Raw genomic sequence first — 18,672 nt, 5'->3', positions numbered from 1 at the left:
CAAAGTCCAGAAATAAACCCACACATGGCCAATTGAATTTTGACAAAGGTGCCACAGAAATTCAATGAGGAAAAGATACTCTTTTCAACAAATGGTGCTGGGACAATTGGGTATCTACTTGCAAAACAACAACAACAACAACAACAACTTTAGACTCTTACCTCACACCATATACAAAAATTAACTGAAAATGGATTATAGACCTAAATGTAAAATGCAAAAGTATAAAATGTCTAGAAGAAAACATAGAGAAATCTTTGTGACTAGGCAAAGTTTCTTAGGATAACAAAACAGGATCCATAAAAGAAAAATTAAGAGTGATAAATTGGACCTCATCAAAATTACAATCATTTGCTTTTCAAACACACCATTAGAAAATGAAAGGACAAATCACTAACTAGGAGAAAACACTCATAAATTGTATACCTGGCAAAAAAAAGTTGTATCCAAAATATATAAAAAACTTATAATTCAGTAATAAGACAACTCAATTTTTTCTTTTATCCCTCTATCTGTCTATGTATTTATCTATCATCTATCTAAGTAAGCTCTATGCCCAATGTGGGCTTATGAGCTTGAATTCATAAGCCCAAGATCAAGAGTTGTGTGTTTTACTGACTGAGCCAGCCAGGCACCCCATAACTCAAATTTAAAAAACGGGCTTATTTGAGGGGTGTCTGGGTGGCTCAGTTGCTTAAGTCTCCAACTCTTGATTTTGGCTCAGGTTATGGTCTCACAGTCTATGAGTTTGAGCCCCACATTGGGCTCTGTGCTGACAATGCAGAGTCTGCTTGGTATTCTCTCTCTCCTTCTCTCTCTCTGCCCCTGCCCACCCTATCAAAATAAATAAATAAACTTTAAATAAAATAAATAAATAAATAAAATAATATGTTAAAAATGGGCTTATTTGAATTAATATTATGTATAGGTTAATAATGAAATAGGTTATTTGAATGGGTACTTCACCAAATAAAATAAATGAATGGGTAAATAAGCACATAAAAATATGCTCAATGTCATCAGAGAAATAAAAATTAAAACCACAATGAGCACCATACTCCTATTACAGTGGCTAAATAACAAAGACAGATAATATCAAATGTTGATGGAAGTGTGCAGGAGCTCAAACTTTCATACATTGCTGATGGAAATGTGAAATGGTACAGCCATTTTCAAAGATAGTTTGGCAGTTTCTTAAAAAGTTATACATATAGGGGTGCCTGAGTGGCTCAAACATCCAACTTCAGCTCAGGTCATTATCTCATGGTTCATGAATTCAAGCCCCGTGTTGGGTTCTGTGCTGACAGCTCAGGGCCTGGAGCCTGCTTCAGATTCTGTCTTCCTCTCTCTCTCTGCCCTTGCCCAGCTTGCACTTTGTCTCTCTCTCTCAAAAATAAATAAAACATTTAAAAAAATTTAAAGAAAAAGTTATACATACACCTACATATTATCCACCTATTCCTCTCCTAAGTATTTTACCCAAGAGAAAAGGAAATATGTCCATACAAAGACTTGTACAAGAGGGGCATCTGGGCAGCTCAGTAGGTTAAGCATCCGACTCTTCATTTCAGTTCCGGTCAAGATCTCACAGTTCATGAGACTGAGCCCTGCACTGGGCTCTGTGCTGACAGCACAGAGCCTGCATGGGATTTCTCTCTCTCCCTGTCTCTCTCTCTCTGCCCCTCCCCACTCACACTCTCTCTCTCTCTCTCTCTCTCAAAATAAATAAATTAATTAAAAAAAGACTTGTATAAGAATGTTTAAAACAGATTTATTGATAATAGCTAAGAATTATAAACAACCCAAATGCTCATCAACAAGTGAATGAATAAACACATTTTTCTATATCCACACAATGGAATACTACTCAGCAATAAAAAGGAATGAACTACTACTGATATACCCAACAATATAGATGAATCTTAAAAACACTATGCTAAAAAACAAAAAAACACTATGCTAAGTGAAAGAAGCCAAACAAAAAAAGACTACATATTTTATGAGTCTGCTTATTATGAAATTTCTAGAAAAGGCAAACTATAGAGACAGCAAACCCTGAGTGGTTGCTCAGGGTTGAGGGTGGGATAGGGACTGACTACAAACTGACATGAGGGAACTTTTTAAGCTGGAAAAGTGCTCTAAAATTGGATTGTGTGAGTGGTGCACAACTGGTAAAATTTACCAAAACTCACTGAAAAACGTACTCTTACAATGGGTGAATTTTATGATATGTAAATTAGATCTCAGTTAAACTGTTCTATGTCAAAAGAGTGTGTCTCTTTGGCAAATAACTGGGAACTCCAAGTTCTTACGACTTGGTGTTCCTAGTTCCTACAGAGTAATTATCTGTAATAGTGTATCTACAAATTTCTTTATTTCACTGGAACCAACGGTACAGTTAACCTCAGATAGTACTTTCACTACTGACAAGCAGTTCTGTTTGATTAGTACAGTTGACCCTTGAACAACTCAGGCCAACCCCTTGCACAGTCAAGAATCTGTGTATAATTTTGACTCCCCGAACGCTTAACTTCTCATAGCCTACTCTTGACTGGAAGTCTTGCTGATGACATAAACCATTGATTAACACATATTTTGTATATGTTTTATGTACTGTAATCTTACAATAAAGCAAGCTAGATAAAAGAAAAATGTTATTAAGAAGATCATAAGGAAGAGAAAACATGTTTACAGCACTTATTGAAAAAAATCTATGTACAAGTGGACCTGCCCAGTTCAAACCCATATTGTTCAAGGATCAACTGTATACAATTCATTTAAATGAGTCTCTGATAAATTAGTAAAAGAAAAACAGTAATTGAGTACCTGCCAGCAAGGGTGGGTACTCAACTAGGTGTGGCTCAAGGCTATAGCCCTTCTGTGACACCCCCATTTTCCTCCCTCTATTATGTTACAATCCTGTTATTGTGGTGCCATGTACATAAAATAATGATATGTTTTATTTTTGTCCCAGTCACCAACCAGTCCACTGTACAGAATGAAGTCTGGGAACCGAGTTGCAACATTTATGATCTATGTGAGTCTTGCTTTGGAAGGACCAGAGCTTCTTATGTAATGACTATTTATACTGCTTTTATTTTATGGTTTTCAAAACCGTATCAGATACTGATTTTATCTATCTATCTGTCTATCTATACAGCACAAAAATCTCTGAGACTTTTGTGACTTTCAGACAGCATTTTTATTAGGCTCTATAGGAGCTAAAGAAATATAAGTCAGGGTTCCTGCCCGCAAAGAGCTTATACTGCATACACTTAAATATGACCTTCTCATAGGCAGTAATTAGGAAGGGAAGTGGGGTTACATTGAAGGCCAAGAGATTCCTGACCAACACAGGAAGAGAATGTGAGGGTCTCTCTCTTTGAAGTCCCATAGACTAACTGGTGTTGGAAAGCATGGACCCAGAGATGAGGTTGTAGAGCCATGACAGGAAAGAGGAAAGAGAAATGAGACACCTAAGATTATGGAAGAATAGAGATGCCTACTGAGATGCTCTCTTATATGCAGTGAAAATTCTCTTTCCTATCTCCCCATAAAATGTTCAGTAAAATCAGCATGAAACCCCCTTAACAAATAAATTGGGCTCCTCTCCTACTTTCTGACCTGATCCTACAGGAATTGAACCCAGTTGCTATTATCTCACCAACCCCCTTCCCTTCAAATGGTGTGGGTTTACTTCATTCTCTATGGACAAGTCATAATTTCAGTCGTCTGTCACTTAAATTATAAGAGGTGTATTACTGTTCACTGAAGGCATAAACATATTAGTAGAAGGGCTCTGCATAACACCCAAAGATGAAGTCCTGTTTCAGGCTCATTAGAATAGCAGACACACCCCACCCTAGCATTCCCTCTTTTGTCAGTGCTGTATTGTCTCCACAGTACAGCCAAGAAAGGACAACTAGAGGCCACACTTTATGGTCTGTAATGCTGGTGATCCCTTTGTGTTTCTTCACGTGACTCAGTTTTCTACTTCCTGCAGAACTGGAAGGCTATCACTTCCAATGTGTCTGGCCTCTAGTGGTTATTCTGAGTGTTCTTATCAGGCAGAGGGACGTCAGCTCTCCAGGCAGGGGGCATGTCTTATTGCCTGCAGCTGGTTGCATCTCTGGTTGATGACTCAAGCTGGCATGGGTGGTCACAGACAGTGATGAATATCATTATCAACCAAAGAGTAGGACATCTAGGGGCCAGTATCTCCCTGTCCTTTACTTCCCTAATATCTCCTACCACTGGTTCCCTGGTTACAGAGGTCCAGTTACTATGGTGAGGGTAGCATCGATGCAAGAGCCCTGCAATTTTAAATGGCAAAATGCAAGTGTGTGTATATGGGGGCGGGGGGGAGTGAGTGCACACAAACATGTGCATGTACATTTGGGTTTTAAGCATTTGTGACAGTGGATTGGAATGCACTTTGGGTTTGCACAGTGGAATGGAATGCACTTAGAGTTGGCCTAATTCTGGTTCTGCCGCTTGATATATGTGGCCTCAGCACAAACTACATCAATTCTTTGAGCTCGTTTTCTTGTCCTGTGCCTCCCATTGGGTTGTCTTGAGGATCTGATGAAATAACATAAGGGAACATCACTCTATAAAGCTTTATCCGTCATGTTTCTATCATTGTACCCCACAAACAAGTATAGAACCCCTTAAAGGGGCACTGGCATCATGGGACCTAGGAAGTGCTAGGTTATGCCCAATTCTTTCACCTTCAGGTTGGGGAAAAGACCATCATAAACATTTCTAACAACAAGCATAGGGTTTGTGGAGAACCTAAGAGCTATATTGCAGGGAGAAAATAATGTATAAGATGTACAGAGGACTGAGCTGAAATCAAGTTTGTAATTTTCTGTTCAAATTGGATAAGATCAGTCCCAGTACAAAACAGTAAAAGCTTTAGTCCTACCCCATTGACTTCGCAATCCTGTTCAGGCGCTTCATAGCACACAGGTCAGGTTCTCTTTTCAATTTGTTGGACAAGTCATTCCTTCCCACCATACTGCAAAACCACAGGTACAGGAATGCAGGAAAGTCCAGGTTCCCCCTGTGTAAACCCATAGTTGCCTACAGCAGGAGTTAGAACAGAATCATCTAGTTTGTTGGTTACACAAGGGGCAAATTGTTGCTCTCATCGACCTTCTCAAAGGTCGCTAAGAAATGCTAAAAATCACAGGGAGCTAAGAAATGCTAAAAATCACCACTGCCATTACCAGGTTCTGAAGCACCACGTCAATTCAATTTCTTCTAACAAGTGCCAGCTTCCCAACCCCTGACAGTGAATGTGGTGGGATCCATGGCTGTTCTGATAGACAGGGCGAGGTAAGACTGGCACTGTCATGTTGTGCTCCTAGTGCAGCATGTATCAAAAGTATTCAATGCATGCACACATTCTTGACTCAGTAATACTAATGGTCCAGACTCTTTCCTACGAGAAGAGCATAAGATGAAAAAATGATTTTACTCATTAAGGGTTGTTTATAATAGTAAACATTTGGAAATAACCTGAATGTTCAAGGGTGTAGCATAAAGATTGTAAGCAGGGATTCTGTAGTTAGCATTGGCTCAGTTAAATCAGGCTCAGTCACTGAGGAGTCAGGTGACCTTTTGTGAAGTACTTAAGCTGAGACTCAGTTTCCTATTTGTAAAAAGTGAATTATAACAATAACAATTCTAATTTATAGGACTGTTGTGAGGAATAAGTAGGATATCCACGAGGACTTAGTATAATATCTAGCATATAGTCAATGCTGAGTAAATGTCAGTTACTAGTATGTAAATTATAACAATGCCTTTTTTTCCTCGATGATAAGATGATGAGTAATATTTTTAAGTATTTTCCTGTATTTTAAAATTATTTATATATTTGACAATCAGAAAAAAACTTCATATTAAGAGAACATATCCACAATTCTAGAATATACCAGTGGTGAAACTCCTTAGCTGAGGTTACCTAGAGAGAGATGAGTGGTGTGGGAAACATGCCACAGCTGCAGTCAGTGGTTCCTACAATGCCCAACTTTGAAAACTAATTGTTATCTAAACAGTGCTCTGCAAGCCACAGTCATGACCCATTCGTGGGCTGTGAAATTAATTTAGTGGATGTGGTTGGTATTTGAGAAATCTGAACTAGAATAGAATGAAATAAAATGGAAAATAACAAGGGGTATCTCATCTAAGAATGTTTATGAAACTTGTACTTAAGGGGCGTGTGTGTGTCTTGGGTTGTGATAATAAACTAGATTTCTTCCTGAGGGTCTCAAACTTCGAATCTACTTACTGTAGCCCTCAATAAGGATGTTAGCTGGAAGGATAAAGAAAGGGGGAATTCCTAAAGGCTTTCCAATTTGTGGCCCTGCAGGCAAACACTGATGCCATTGAGCAGTCTTCCTTAATTCCTAAATTGGGTCATTGTCTCTCAATAAGTATTTCTCCCAGAGCTGAAATAGAGGAAGGAATCTATGTGGAAATGACATCAAATGTCAGGTAGGGCAGAGTTGGATAGTCAGGAGCTATTTCAATGCTGGCTCTTCTTTGGCACTGTAGCTGAGCTCGGTGGAAGCTGGAGGAGCCACCGCCTTCATCTATGCCAACTTCAGCGTGCCTGTGGTCAAGGTGAGTGGGGATCTGGTCCCAGCACACGGTGGTAATAAAAGTGCAGAACTAACACTCGAGCTTTGGTGCTGTCTGTGTCTGCAAGCTTATTCCTGGGAGGGAGGATAAAAAGATGTTTTCCCCTGATTCTCGAAATTAAAGGTAATTCCTCAGTGTGGATGGCCACATGATACTTGTGCCTCTATTTTTTAATTTTATGACTACTTATATTGCAAGTAGATGGATAACATGTCTGCCTTCTCTATTACAATAAACTCCTCAAGGTAAGAACTCAGTTTTAGTGACCTTTGGATCCTCTGAACACTGAGGGCCGAAGGCACTGAGGGTACAGACAAAAACTCATAGTCCTTGTCGTCCAGGAGCTCACAGAGAAGTTAACAGGCAGGCAGGAACAAAATATGGCAATAAGAGCTATGAAATCACATGAGGCACAGAGGAGGGCCATGTGATAAGAGGTTTTACTCCCCCCTCCCTCATTCCCTGGTTCAGACCAGTCAAGCTCCCTCACAGCCCCTACCTAATTCAGGAATGAAATGAATATATATAAATGATATCGTGCCTATAAAACACTTAGCACAGTGCCAGGCACAAGGTAAGTACCGCATAATAAAATGCAGAAATCTCTGAATACTTGGGATTGGTGTCTCTTCTGGGCTTGGGAATGCAGATGTTGTCAGTGCATTTGGGAAGCTGTTCATTACTTTGGGTTTAAACTGCTTCTAATGGCCAAGGTTAAACTAAGTGTATAGGAATTGTATAGGGGGGAAAATCTGTGTATGGGATCAAAAAGAACATATAGCATTTGGAGTCAAAACACCTGGGTTTGAGTCTTGTGCTCCTTCTTAGTTGCATTATTTAAAGCCGCTAAGCCTCAGCTTCCTTGCTGCTAAAGTTGGGAGTTATGATACTGCCTGCTTCCTGGGGGTGTTATTAGTAAGTGCCAAAGGAAGGGTAAGCATCTGAATTAAGTTCTTAATTGTATAAGGAATATTTTGTTCCATTTTGTGGTTTTTCCTGAGTGCCTCTCCTCAGTGATCCCATGACATCACGGGATTCACCTTTCTCCTAGCACTTGCTACACCGTCTTGTTCTGGTTTGTTTTTATGTCTTGTCTCTCCACTAAGACTGTGGGCTCCTGAGAGCAGAATTGGACATGATTTGTCTCTGCATCCTCAGAGCCTGGAGCAGAGAAGGCTCTCAATAAATGATGTATGCATGAATGAATGGGTGAACGGCAACTTACGCCATTTTGTGCCATTTTATGCATGACTTGCTTCCAATCTGCGTGGATAATTTTCTCATTTAATGACATGCATGCATTTGCCTTAGTCATGTACTTCCAAAGGACTGAAATTCTGGGCTTACCCTCTCTGGGGTGGGCCCTTTTGTTTTCAGAATGCAGCACTGTTTTGGTGGAATCTGCATAGGAGTGGTGAAGGGGATGGAGACACACTTCATGCTGGTTGTCCTGTCTTGGTGGGAGATAAGTGGGGTAAGGCCTGCCTTTCTGGGCATAAGAATGGGGCGAGGGGGTCAGAGTAAAGTGAAATAGGGGGTGGATGGAAAATAGCATAGCTTTGTCATTCCAATAGCTTCCTTATAGTGCCACATTATATTGAGATGATCAGGTTGTTGGGTTAGTTGCCCCCAACAGATTGGGAAGCCTTAAAGGACAGATCCTCTTATAGAGAAGCTGTCAGTGAAAGTTTATTGACCTGACCAGACAGGCCTTGCTTTCTGAGCACAGTTGAGGAAAACGGTGCTAAGTTCCAGCCCTCTAATCCAAGGAGAGAACCATCGAGCTACTATGTGTAGCATTTAGTGCCTCCCCGTGAGGAGATGGTCAACCAAGGAAGAGATAAATAAGCAGCAGATGTATTCATGTCATATATGTGTCCAAAACCACGTAGTTCTGACGACAGAAAAAGAAATAGACGAGAGACTCTCATGCTGAGATAGGGAATTGCCAGGAGAAGCCACCCCTTTATTCTCATTACTCTGGATTGGCACCAGGGGGAAGGTGGACTTTTAGGAGCTACATGAATAAAGAGTAAGTGACCTTAGTACCCAAGGTTTGAGAATCAGTGTACAGTAGACAGGCCCTGTCAAAGACTTTTTCTAGGGGACAATGTCCTCTTTCCTATTTATCTTTGCTAGAAGCAACATCCTGTGGTCTGTAGCAGGGCTGGGACGAAGATAGGGCAAGCGAGTTGCGTAGGGTGCAGAATGCAAGCGGGTCCTCACACAGCCCTGGGAGCGAGCATCGCTGCTGTCTGCTCTGTTGAGCCTGCTCTCTTCTTCTTCTTCTTCCCTATTCTCCCCCAGTGGCCAACAAGTGGATACATGAATATGGACAGGAATTCCGCAGGCCATGCAGCTCAAGCCCTGAAGACTAAAATGTTGGCAGAGAGAAGCTGGTGGAGTCCTGTGGCTTTCCAGAGAAGCCAGAAGCAAAAAGCTAAGCTAGGAGAGGAGAAAGGAGAGCTACCGGAAGAGGGCCTTGTAAGCGTTGCTTGTTCCTTGCAAATGGGAGCTAAGGAAGTGGTCTGTATCAGGGAATGGAATTTACATGGTTTCTCCTCCAGTCATTGCAGTCAGAATAGAATGGACAGGCAATACAAAGAAGGTAACAAGAAATCCAAAGGGAGAAGTTTCTGGGGCTCAGGCTATGTTGGAAACAGGACTTACCAACAGTCCCTGGGGTTTGGTCAATGACGGTTCTGCCACTTTGAGCACTGACCACAGGGGCCCAGAAGTGGCAATGAGGACACCTGCAGGAAGGGGCTAGCCTGACTTCCATGGCTTTTTGCCCTTCCCTCCACTGACTTCTGCTGAGCAGGGATTGTTTCTGTAACAGGAGTGTACCTCATATGATATTTTAAAAAAACAGAATGAAGTTTTCTTCTTTTTTTTATATGATGATTTTTTAATACAGCCATTAAAAGTGTTAATAAATCATTTTTCACAACCAAGAATATTCTTACATGATAACATTGAGTAAAAAAATATACATGTATATGTGTGTGTGTGTGTGTGTGTGTGTACATATATATATATATATAATTATGCTATAATCTCAACTTGGCTCACCTCCCACCAATCCCCTCTCATTACATTCCAGACACGTGAAATTCTTTCCATTCCTAAAACCACTATGCTCATTGCCATCAGTATCATCCCCACCTTTCAGGTCTTTGCATTGGCTGCTCCCTCAAATCCCCCCATGGCCAAGTTCTTCTTGTTGTCCCACTCTGGGCTCAGCGTCACTTCAGAGAGGGCTTCCCTGACCGCCTGACCCTCCAGTCATTTTCTTTCATGTTAATGGATTTTATTTTCTTCATGTTTCTCAAATTGCAATTACTCTAGTCATTTAACTGTGGTCAGTTTCCTTCCCTGCAGGCTGTGTGCGTTAGGACTCCACCCTACTTTGTACACGCCTCTATAATAGCCCCCATCGCCCTGAATTTCAATATTTGTTTATTTGCTTTCCTACCTGCACTGGACTCTGTACTCCTTCTTCCTCCTGGTATCCCCAGAAAGTCTGGTTCAAATAAGTAGGCGTTCAGCAAATATTTTTGGATAAGTGAATAAAAAGGCATCTTTTGAGCTGTGCTTTGGAAGACTGGTAGAATTTTTAAGGTAGAGTCTAATGAGGAGAAGCATTTCCCAGCAGAAGGGCTAGCATGAGCTAAGGCTGTATTGATAAGTAATTGTAATGTCTGAGCAGTTGTGCAGAGAACATTCCAGGCAACTTGGCTCAGGTTCTTTAACAGGGGCGGGAGTGCGTATCTGGCTCACAAAGTAGGCACACGGTTAAGGGATTGGGTGGTTGGATGCTGTGTTGTCTCTGCCCCCTCCCTGCACCATGCACTTCAGGATTTCGGCTTGCCAGAGCTCTGTGGCCCTGAAGGAAAGAGTTCTGATGTGCTGATAGCCAGCTTCCCCCAGGGCCTCGATGAGCACCTGGTCACATCTTTAGTATTTCTGCCGAGTGTGCCAAGATTCTGGAAATCCTCTTACTGAATTACTAAATCTTGTCATGTAGGGGAAGGAATTTTAGCTCTACCCTTCTGTATTCTTAGCTGAGATCTCTGTAATAAAAGATTAACAAGAGAAAAACAGAAGTTTGTGAACATGTATACCTCATGTATACATGAGAAACACTGAAGGAAAAATGAGTAACTCTGCGAGGTGGCTTAGAATTCAGGATTAAATATCATCCTAAAAGGGAAAGGGGAGGGGGAGGTGTAGGCCTCTTAGAGGAGATTTTTAGGAAAGATGAATGGACCCTTAGAATAGATGAGGTATGACAGTTTGTGACAAAGTCTGTCTGGGAGCCATGTCTACTTCTAGTCTCCTCTCCTGCGGTAAGAGTCAATCCTTCCCAGTAGCGGAAACTCCCAGAGGGGATTTTTGACAATTGATTTCCTTTTGAAGGATCTGTCTTTAGGCAGTTAAGGGGAGTTCAGAGAAAGCTACTCCCTGCATTTACTGTTTTTCAAGTGCCTACAGCTCAACATCATTAAGATGCCAGAGTAGCATATTTGGGGGTGGCATGGTCTGCTAGCCTCAGTCACATACTGAGGCTCCAGAGGACCGGACTTGAAACAGAAAGCTACTGTCTGTGAGCAACACGGCTTGCCTTTCTTTACAGCTGCAGGGATCAGAGCTGGGCCTTCTCAGAATTGCAGGGTTGGTCTCAGCTAATAACAGCAATGGTGAACTTGGATGAGTTTACTGTACGATGGGCACTGTTCTAAGGCCTTATATGTATCAATGATTTAAATGTTCATCCCAACCCTCGCTACAGTGTTATGGCTGTTTTACAGATAGGGAGGCAAAGGTGAGGTTAAGTAACTTACCCAAGTGCCACAGTCTGGCTCCAAATCCTGTGCTTTGAACCACTACTTTTGCAATTTCTGATATGTGACAATTATCACACATCCTGATCGGGTGACTGAGGCCCAAGAACTGTCTGGCAGATGAAACAAATGCTTACTGAGCATTCCCCAGGGGCAGGCACTAGGCCCAGGCATGCTATGGGGGTGCTGAGAGGTACAGGACACAGTCCCTGGGAGCTAATGGCCAGTAGGGGGATAACACAAATGCATCCAGGGTTAAATGTAAGTTAAGCACAATGTGAAAAGGTTGCACGCAATAAGACATGGATTATTGAATGCCACAGTCCAGAACTGAAGGGATCACTGTGGCTTGGGGTGGTTGGGATAGCCTCATTTATTTATCCAAATCACATAGCCAAGGTGCTGCCTCAGTGCCAGGCCCTTGCAGGCACCAGGAATGTAGAGGGAAATTAGAATGCTGACCCTGTCCAGACCTTCAGATCATCACAAGACAGTGCAGCCACAGGTGGAAACAGGAACACGGCACTGAGAAGCTCCCCCTGGGGGCTTCCTGGGAAGGAGAGGCTGACAAAGTCTTGAAAATGCTGAGGGTCTGGAGAGGCGTGGAAGGAGGGGCAGGGCTGTGCAAACAGGGGGGATGCCTGTCTCTAAGCTATGAATAGTACCACCTTACCTTTGGCCAGTATGTTAGTTTTTCAAAACACTTTTAGCACTTTTCTTGAACCTCACCTACCCAGGGAGGAAAGAGCAGGCATTATGAAAAGCAAGGTCTGGAATGGTTAGTGGCCTGCCTGGGGTCATATAAGAGGGCTTGGTCTGAGGCCTGGTCCTTTGTCTCCTTCACCAGTGCTTTCCACTCAGTGGTTATCAAAGCTGTGTTCTTTCATCATACCACAAGTGGAGAGTGGAAAGGCCTTATTCTTTTATATTTGCAGCAGTCTCTATGCCCTCAGCAACTGACTAGTCCTGCTAGAAAGTGGTGTGTTTTGGGGGCCCAACAGTGCTTAGGGGGTAGGTAGCTAAACCTAGATAGGACTGACTGCTGCTTGGGGCATTGCTTGTTTATAATTTTGATTTCTTGCACCATTCTTCAGCCTTTCTTTTTTTCTTTTTTTTTTTTTTTAACATTTTTTAATGCTTTTATTTATTTTTGAGACAGAAACAGAATGTGAGTGGGGGAGGGGCAGAGCAAGACAGGGAGACACAGAATCTGAAGAAGGCTCCAGGCTCTGATCTGTCAGCACAGAGCCCGACATGGAGCTTGACCTTATCAACCATGAGCTCATGACTGGAGCTGAAGTCTGACACTTAACTGAGCCAACAGATGCCCCATTCAGCCTTTTTTCTAACAGCCTTGTCCAACTGAGCTCCTGGCATTGCACTGCGTATCACACACAAGCCTCACTCCAGGGAATATTCTTTTAAGTAAATGATATCACTAGTGACCCCATACAGACCATGTACAGTAGGCCAGCCATGTGCTAAGAACTTGGGTGTACTTGTCTCCTTCAATTCTTACAATGAGATAGGTACTATTATCCCCATTTTGCAGATGAGAGAAACTGAGGCAGAGAACACGTAATTTGCCTGAGGTTACACATCTATACAGCGACAGAAGCAGGATTCAAACTCAGGTCTATCTCCAAAGATCTTAACTAGCCCTCTGTTGTCTGCATTACATGTTATTTGCCTCTGGTTATTTTGCTACCATTGGCAATAATATTTTTTGGAGCCAACAATTTTTTTTTTTTTTAAATTTTTTTTTTTTCAACGTTTATTTTTTATTTTTGGGACAGAGAGAGACAGAGCATGAACAGGGGAGGGGCAGAGAGAGAGGGAGACACAGAATCGGAAACAGGCTCCAGGCTCTGAGCCATCAGCCCAGAGCCTGACGCGGGGCTCGAACTCCCGGACCGCGAGATCGTGACCTGGCTGAAGTCGGACGCTTAACCGACTGTGCCACCCAGGCGCCCCGGAGCCAACAATTTTTAAGAGGAGTTTCTAACCCTTTCCCAGGCATTGAAAGGTCTATCCATTCTGTCTCTAGTGCCTAATGGCTAAGAATCCTATCAGGTGTAGTTGTTTTTTTTTTTTTTTAATTTTTTTTTTGAACGTTTATTTATTTTTGGGACAGAGAGAGACAGAGCATGAACGGGGGAGGGGCAGAGAGAGAGGGAGACACAGAATCAGAAACAGGCTCCAGGCTCTGAGCCATCAGCCCAGAGCCTGACGTGGGGCTGGAACTCACGGACCGCGAGATCGTGACCTGGCTGAAGTCAGACGCTTAACCGACTGCGCCACCCAGGCGCCCCTGTAGTTGTTTTTTTAAAATCTATTCATTTATTTATTTGTTTAAGTATGTTCCATGGCCAATGTGGGGCTTGAACTCACGTCCTTGAGATCAAGAGTCATATGCTTTACCGACTGAGCCAGCCAGGCGCCCCAGATGTAGGTATTTGTTGAATACACAAATGAACCACCTCAATTCCACAGAGCTACAGTGAACACTTATTGTGTGAACAGTTCCACACTAGGTGCTCCAAGAGAATCCAAGAAAATGAGGAGGCCTGCTCATTGCCCTTAAGGCAAAATGAGCACACACCCAAATATAAGAAAGCTAATTGGATATAATCAAGTGGAAAGCTGTGTGGTGCTACCCTAAGGATCATGGGAGGTGGGAGAAAGGGGAGAACGCTAGACTGGGCGGAGAGGGCTTCCACACTGGGGCCCCAGGAACACAGTGGAGAGAACATGTGTCTATGAAGGGCAGGGACCAGCTACCACCTCACTTGTCCCCCTTTTACACACAAGAGGGCAGGGAGAGCTGTCTGGGAGAAGGAAGTAAATAATTCTGGGGGGCCCTTGTCCAGCAGTGCCAAGGGCAGTCAGCATAAACTGCCCTTTCATGGAACCATTCAAAGAGTCTGCTGTCTGGGGGACTTGGCTGCTCAAGCTGGTAGAGGGCAAAGGAGAGGGGGTAGGGTGGGGAGGAGGGACATTTGTAGGCAGACTGTTGTACACTTAGCAAAACTATGAAATGAGCTAAAAGCTAGGGGGAGAAGACAAACATTTATGCCAGCTATTTTATCTCCCTGGTCTTAAAACAATTATCTCTTTTGGCAAAGGAGGAAAAGGAGGCTCAGAAACAAAACAAAACAAAACAAAACAAAACAAAACAAAACAAAACAAAGCAACACAACACACTGACTTCCCCAAATTCACATAGCTAGAAGCAGAGCTGGGATCTGGAGCATGGAGTTTCTCCCCACCAGCTGCTTCTAAATAACCTCTTTCTTTCTGGACTTTTCTTTCTTCTTCACCTTGGGATCACCACAATTTTCTCCCCCTTAGGAAGGAGAGTCTGCTCCACCCCTTATACCTTTTTCCTTGGTCACATGATCCTTCCCATTCAGCGCTTGATAGGCCTGTTTCCCCCTAAGGTCTGAGTAACCGAGGGACCCTAGGTGACGGCCAGGGGCACATTTGCATATGAAATGGGTAACTCCAGGGGAAATCAAAGATCATTTCAAAGAAAGGAAGTGCTCAGGAGGGTCTTTGGCTAAGGGTTTGAGAGTAAGGCTCAGATGCATCCCTGTAGATAACTACTCTCTCCATCTTCTTTAAAGTTTGCCACATTTTCAGATGGAGCAAAACTGAAGTACTGACCATTATACCTCCTGTTCATCTGCTTATTACCTCATGGGGCAGGAGGGCAGCAGTCATTTTCCGCACGTGTAAGAGGCCAGCCACTCGCTAGTCTCTGCTTCCAAGGTTTCGCCTGGCTACAGGCTGGGGTTTTCTAGCAAACTCCTGGGAGAGGAAACCAGCTCTAGGAATAAGGGAGCCTCTTGAGTTTACATAACTTTCTGAGCCCTGGACCCAGATTGAGAACGTGTTGATTCTGGCCGCTAGTGGGACAGCCAGCTGTAGCGGAAGAGTTGGCTCAAAAACTCTGTTCCTGTAGGGGAGAGTGTGACTGCCTTTGCTTTACTCCAGTTTTAGGCTCTCTTCTTGCTTCTCCCTTATTAAAGTCCTGACCTTTTAACTCCCTACCCCCATTTCTGATGACAGACCCCTGACTCCAACTTAAGGGTCCTTGACATCTCACTGTCCAAATCGGTTTGTGTATTGTTCATTCCACCTCCAAAATAATGAGCCTTCTCAGGGCGCCTGGGTGGCCCAGTCGGTAAAGCATCCGACTTCGGCTCAGGTCATGATCTCACGGTCCTGGTCGTGCGTTGGAGCCCGGCGGCGGCATCAGGCTCTGTGCTGACAGCTCGGAGCCTGGAGCTCGCTTCAGATTCTGTCTCCCTCTCTCTCTGCCCCTCCCCCACCCATGCTCTGTCTCTCTCTCAAAAATAAACATTAAAAAAAAAAAAAAAAAAGATGAGGCTTTTCTCTTACCCCTGCAGCCACTGTCCTAGTTAAGCATACCTGTGCCTTTTACCTGTTACAACTGCCTCTTACTGTCTCTTTCCCTGGAGTCTGTAAGTCAACATATTAGAGTTCCTTAACTTCTGAGGACTCCCCATTCTCACCACTCAAGCAAGGCCTTTATGTCCTGCCTCCTGCTGACTCCCCTGTCAGCCTGTACTCTAGCCATACTAATCACACTCATCTATCAGTTATCAGACTGACTTTCAAGTATGTTGGGCTTGCGTATGCTGTCCCTTCTACCTGCCTTGTATTTTATTTCCTTTCCTTCTTCACCTCCACCTTGTGACGATGCTTCAAAGCTCAATTCAAATTCTTTCTCAACCTGTTTCCAAAGAGGTTTAGTTGTTCCCTTCCTCTTTATGCAATGTGGTCACTGTTTCTATAATAGTCTGTCTAGACTATGAGCCCATTTGAAGGGCTTCATTATCTGTCTCCAAAGTCCATTGGAAGCTTGGTACAGAACAGGTGCTCAGGTTTGCTTAATCAGCAAATAAATGCTCCTAACAGGTTTAGAAGAGGGTAACACCAAGAAGTCATTCACATCCAGCTCCCCTTATGCCTTTGAGTCCTCTCAATCTCAAGATTCTCCCCCTACCAATAGATCTATGGCTTCCCCAAAGTTTGCCTATATTCTTTTTTTTTTTTTTTTTTGTTCTCCTTAGACATTCTTTAGTGCGTGTGTGTGACAGAATGGCCTTTGGTTTGGCCCAGACACGCTCCTTCACTCTGTAGCAAATCCTTCATTCAGAGGGTCTAGGTCTCCTCTATTCCTTTCCTGAGCTCATAGTGGTGATCTGCAGGCTTCACAAGGATGTTGTTATGGCCAGCACATAGTAGGTGCTCATTAAAGATATGCTATGTGAACATGTGAATGGTTCCTTCCCTGCTGGGGTGCAATAGAACACTCAGTAGACAAAGATGCTGCCGCCTCCTAGCCATGGCTGTGGGCAAGTCACTTCACATCTCTGAGCTTCAGTTTCTTTACCTTTAAAGTGGGGATAATAATGCCTACACTTCACAAGGATATAAAGGAGATGCATGTGACTAGTATAGAACCTAACACAAAGTTCAACATATTCATTCTCAGTCTCCATCCGTCAAGCCTGAAGAAGTCTCAAGTTCCTGGTCATCATCCTCCTACTATCTTAGTCTGGTATCTAAACCAAAATGACCTCTGTCTAGGGTCCCCTGTATTGTCCAGGAGGCAGTGTGGAGAGGAAACAACCTAGGTTTGAATTCTGACACCAGCACTTCTGAGCTGTATGAATTCGGACCTGTCTGCCTACTTGTGAAAGGAACATAATGTCACTTACCTCATAGGGCTGCTGTGAGGATTCAATGAAATGAGTGTAAAGTGAATTAGATGACACCCCAAATCTGATGACTGTTATGATTTGCCTGGTGAACAGAAGTGCTAATGTGTGTTCCTGAAAACCATGCCTGTGATTGTGCTGCCCTCCTGTGGACAGAGGCCACACAGCCCAGCAAAGGGACCACCCATCCTCACACACACCCTACCAAGGGCTTGGTGGGAGAAATCCCATCACACACAAGGCACTTTTCTTCTTTGCTAGGGAGCTCATGCTTTGTTCTGAAATATTTAGGGAACATCTAAACCAGAACTTCTTAGAATTAATGTGGTTGTTAGAGTGCAGATCAGTTGACTCAATAGGTCTGGGGTAGAGACAAAATCTTTAATAAGCTTCCAGATGAAACCGATGCTACTGGTCCCCAGACCACTCTGAGTAAAGGTCTTAAGTACAATATAGCAGTGACATGACAGGAACTATTTATTAAATGCTTAACTTACCCTGTGCCAGTTACTGAGAGAACCAGGTAACCTATATTAAGTTACATAGTCTTCAAGACTGTGAGGTAGGTACTGCTGATCATTTTTCAGAGGAGGAAACTGCAGCACAAAGAGAGAAAGTACGTGGCTATCTCACACAGCCTGTAAGGGGAGGGCCTTGGGTTCTAATTTAGACAGTCTGGCTCTAAAGCCTAATAGAAAGAAGACTCCCGAGAATGTGTAGAGGATGACCAAGGGAGAGACTATGGTAAGAAACCAGCAAGGGTACTGAGTGAGCTAGCTGACAGATGAGGCCTAAGCTATGGCAGGGGCTGTGGGATGGAAAACAGGAGACAGAAAAGAGCATGGGTATGGGTTTGGTGGTAAGCCAGATATGGGTATAAGAGGGAATCATCTAGAGAGCTCTGCGTGTCTGGTTTGGACAATGGAGAGATGGTGGTACCTACCACTTACAGAGCAAGGGAACATGGAAGGAAGAACAAGTTTTAGGGGGAAGGTGAGTTTGGTTTCAGGAATGGTTAATATGAGTGGCTTTTTGGTCATCTGGGAGAGATAGAAGGAGGAAGACAGATCTAAGTATCTAGAGCTCAGGAGATGATCTGGGTTGTGGACAAAGTTCTGGTATTGGCTGATGTGAAGCCATGAGTGCCTGAATTCACGTGAACAGTGCACAAACTGTCCTGTTCTGGGCCAAAGCTGACCATGCAAATAGCTGGAAGAATGGGACTGGAATCTGGGTCTCCCTGGCTGCAGTAGAGGCTGGCTCTGCCCATTCCACTGGGATTCTGGATGTGGGGAGGAGGCAGAGCATATGATGCTGATGGGCTTCAGGAAAGGGGTTTCTAGAGCCCTATGGTGACTAAATCCAACAAACTGTCCCCTGCCCCCAGATCAACAGAAATAAGGACAACCCCATGGAGAAAGACAAGA

The 18,672-nt window shown here is 43.4% G+C and overlaps 1 protein-coding gene across 3 annotated transcripts in view; it reads left to right on the top strand.

The window, feature by feature from the left end:
• The window catches only part of P4HA3 (prolyl 4-hydroxylase subunit alpha 3), a 42,334-nt gene extending 32,726 nt beyond the window's left edge, over nucleotides 1-9,608 (top strand). For 2 of the 3 annotated variants that reach the window (XM_086678295.1, XM_086678294.1), the window contains 4 exons: nucleotides 2,975-3,037; nucleotides 6,565-6,633; nucleotides 8,029-8,125; nucleotides 8,959-9,608. In XM_086678295.1, the coding sequence (XP_086534421.1) occupies nucleotides 2,975-3,037; nucleotides 6,565-6,633; nucleotides 8,029-8,125; nucleotides 8,959-9,029 (300 nt within the window). In that variant the 3' untranslated portion in view covers nucleotides 9,030-9,608. Of the gene's footprint in view, nucleotides 1-2,974; nucleotides 3,038-5,234; nucleotides 6,634-8,028; nucleotides 8,126-8,958 lie in introns of those variants that run through there. The other variant, XR_015241074.1, reaches the window with a different exon arrangement.
• The last annotated feature ends 9,064 nt before the right edge of the window (nucleotides 9,609-18,672 follow it).

The sequence above is a fragment of the Puma concolor genome, chromosome D1, assembly GCF_028749965.1.
Source record: "Puma concolor isolate L17-30 chromosome D1, mPumCon1.1.hap2, whole genome shotgun sequence".
Taxonomy (NCBI): domain Eukaryota; kingdom Metazoa; phylum Chordata; class Mammalia; order Carnivora; family Felidae; genus Puma; species Puma concolor.
Note: the sequence above shows the minus strand (reverse complement) of the source record. Positions and strands in the feature narration are given on the sequence as shown.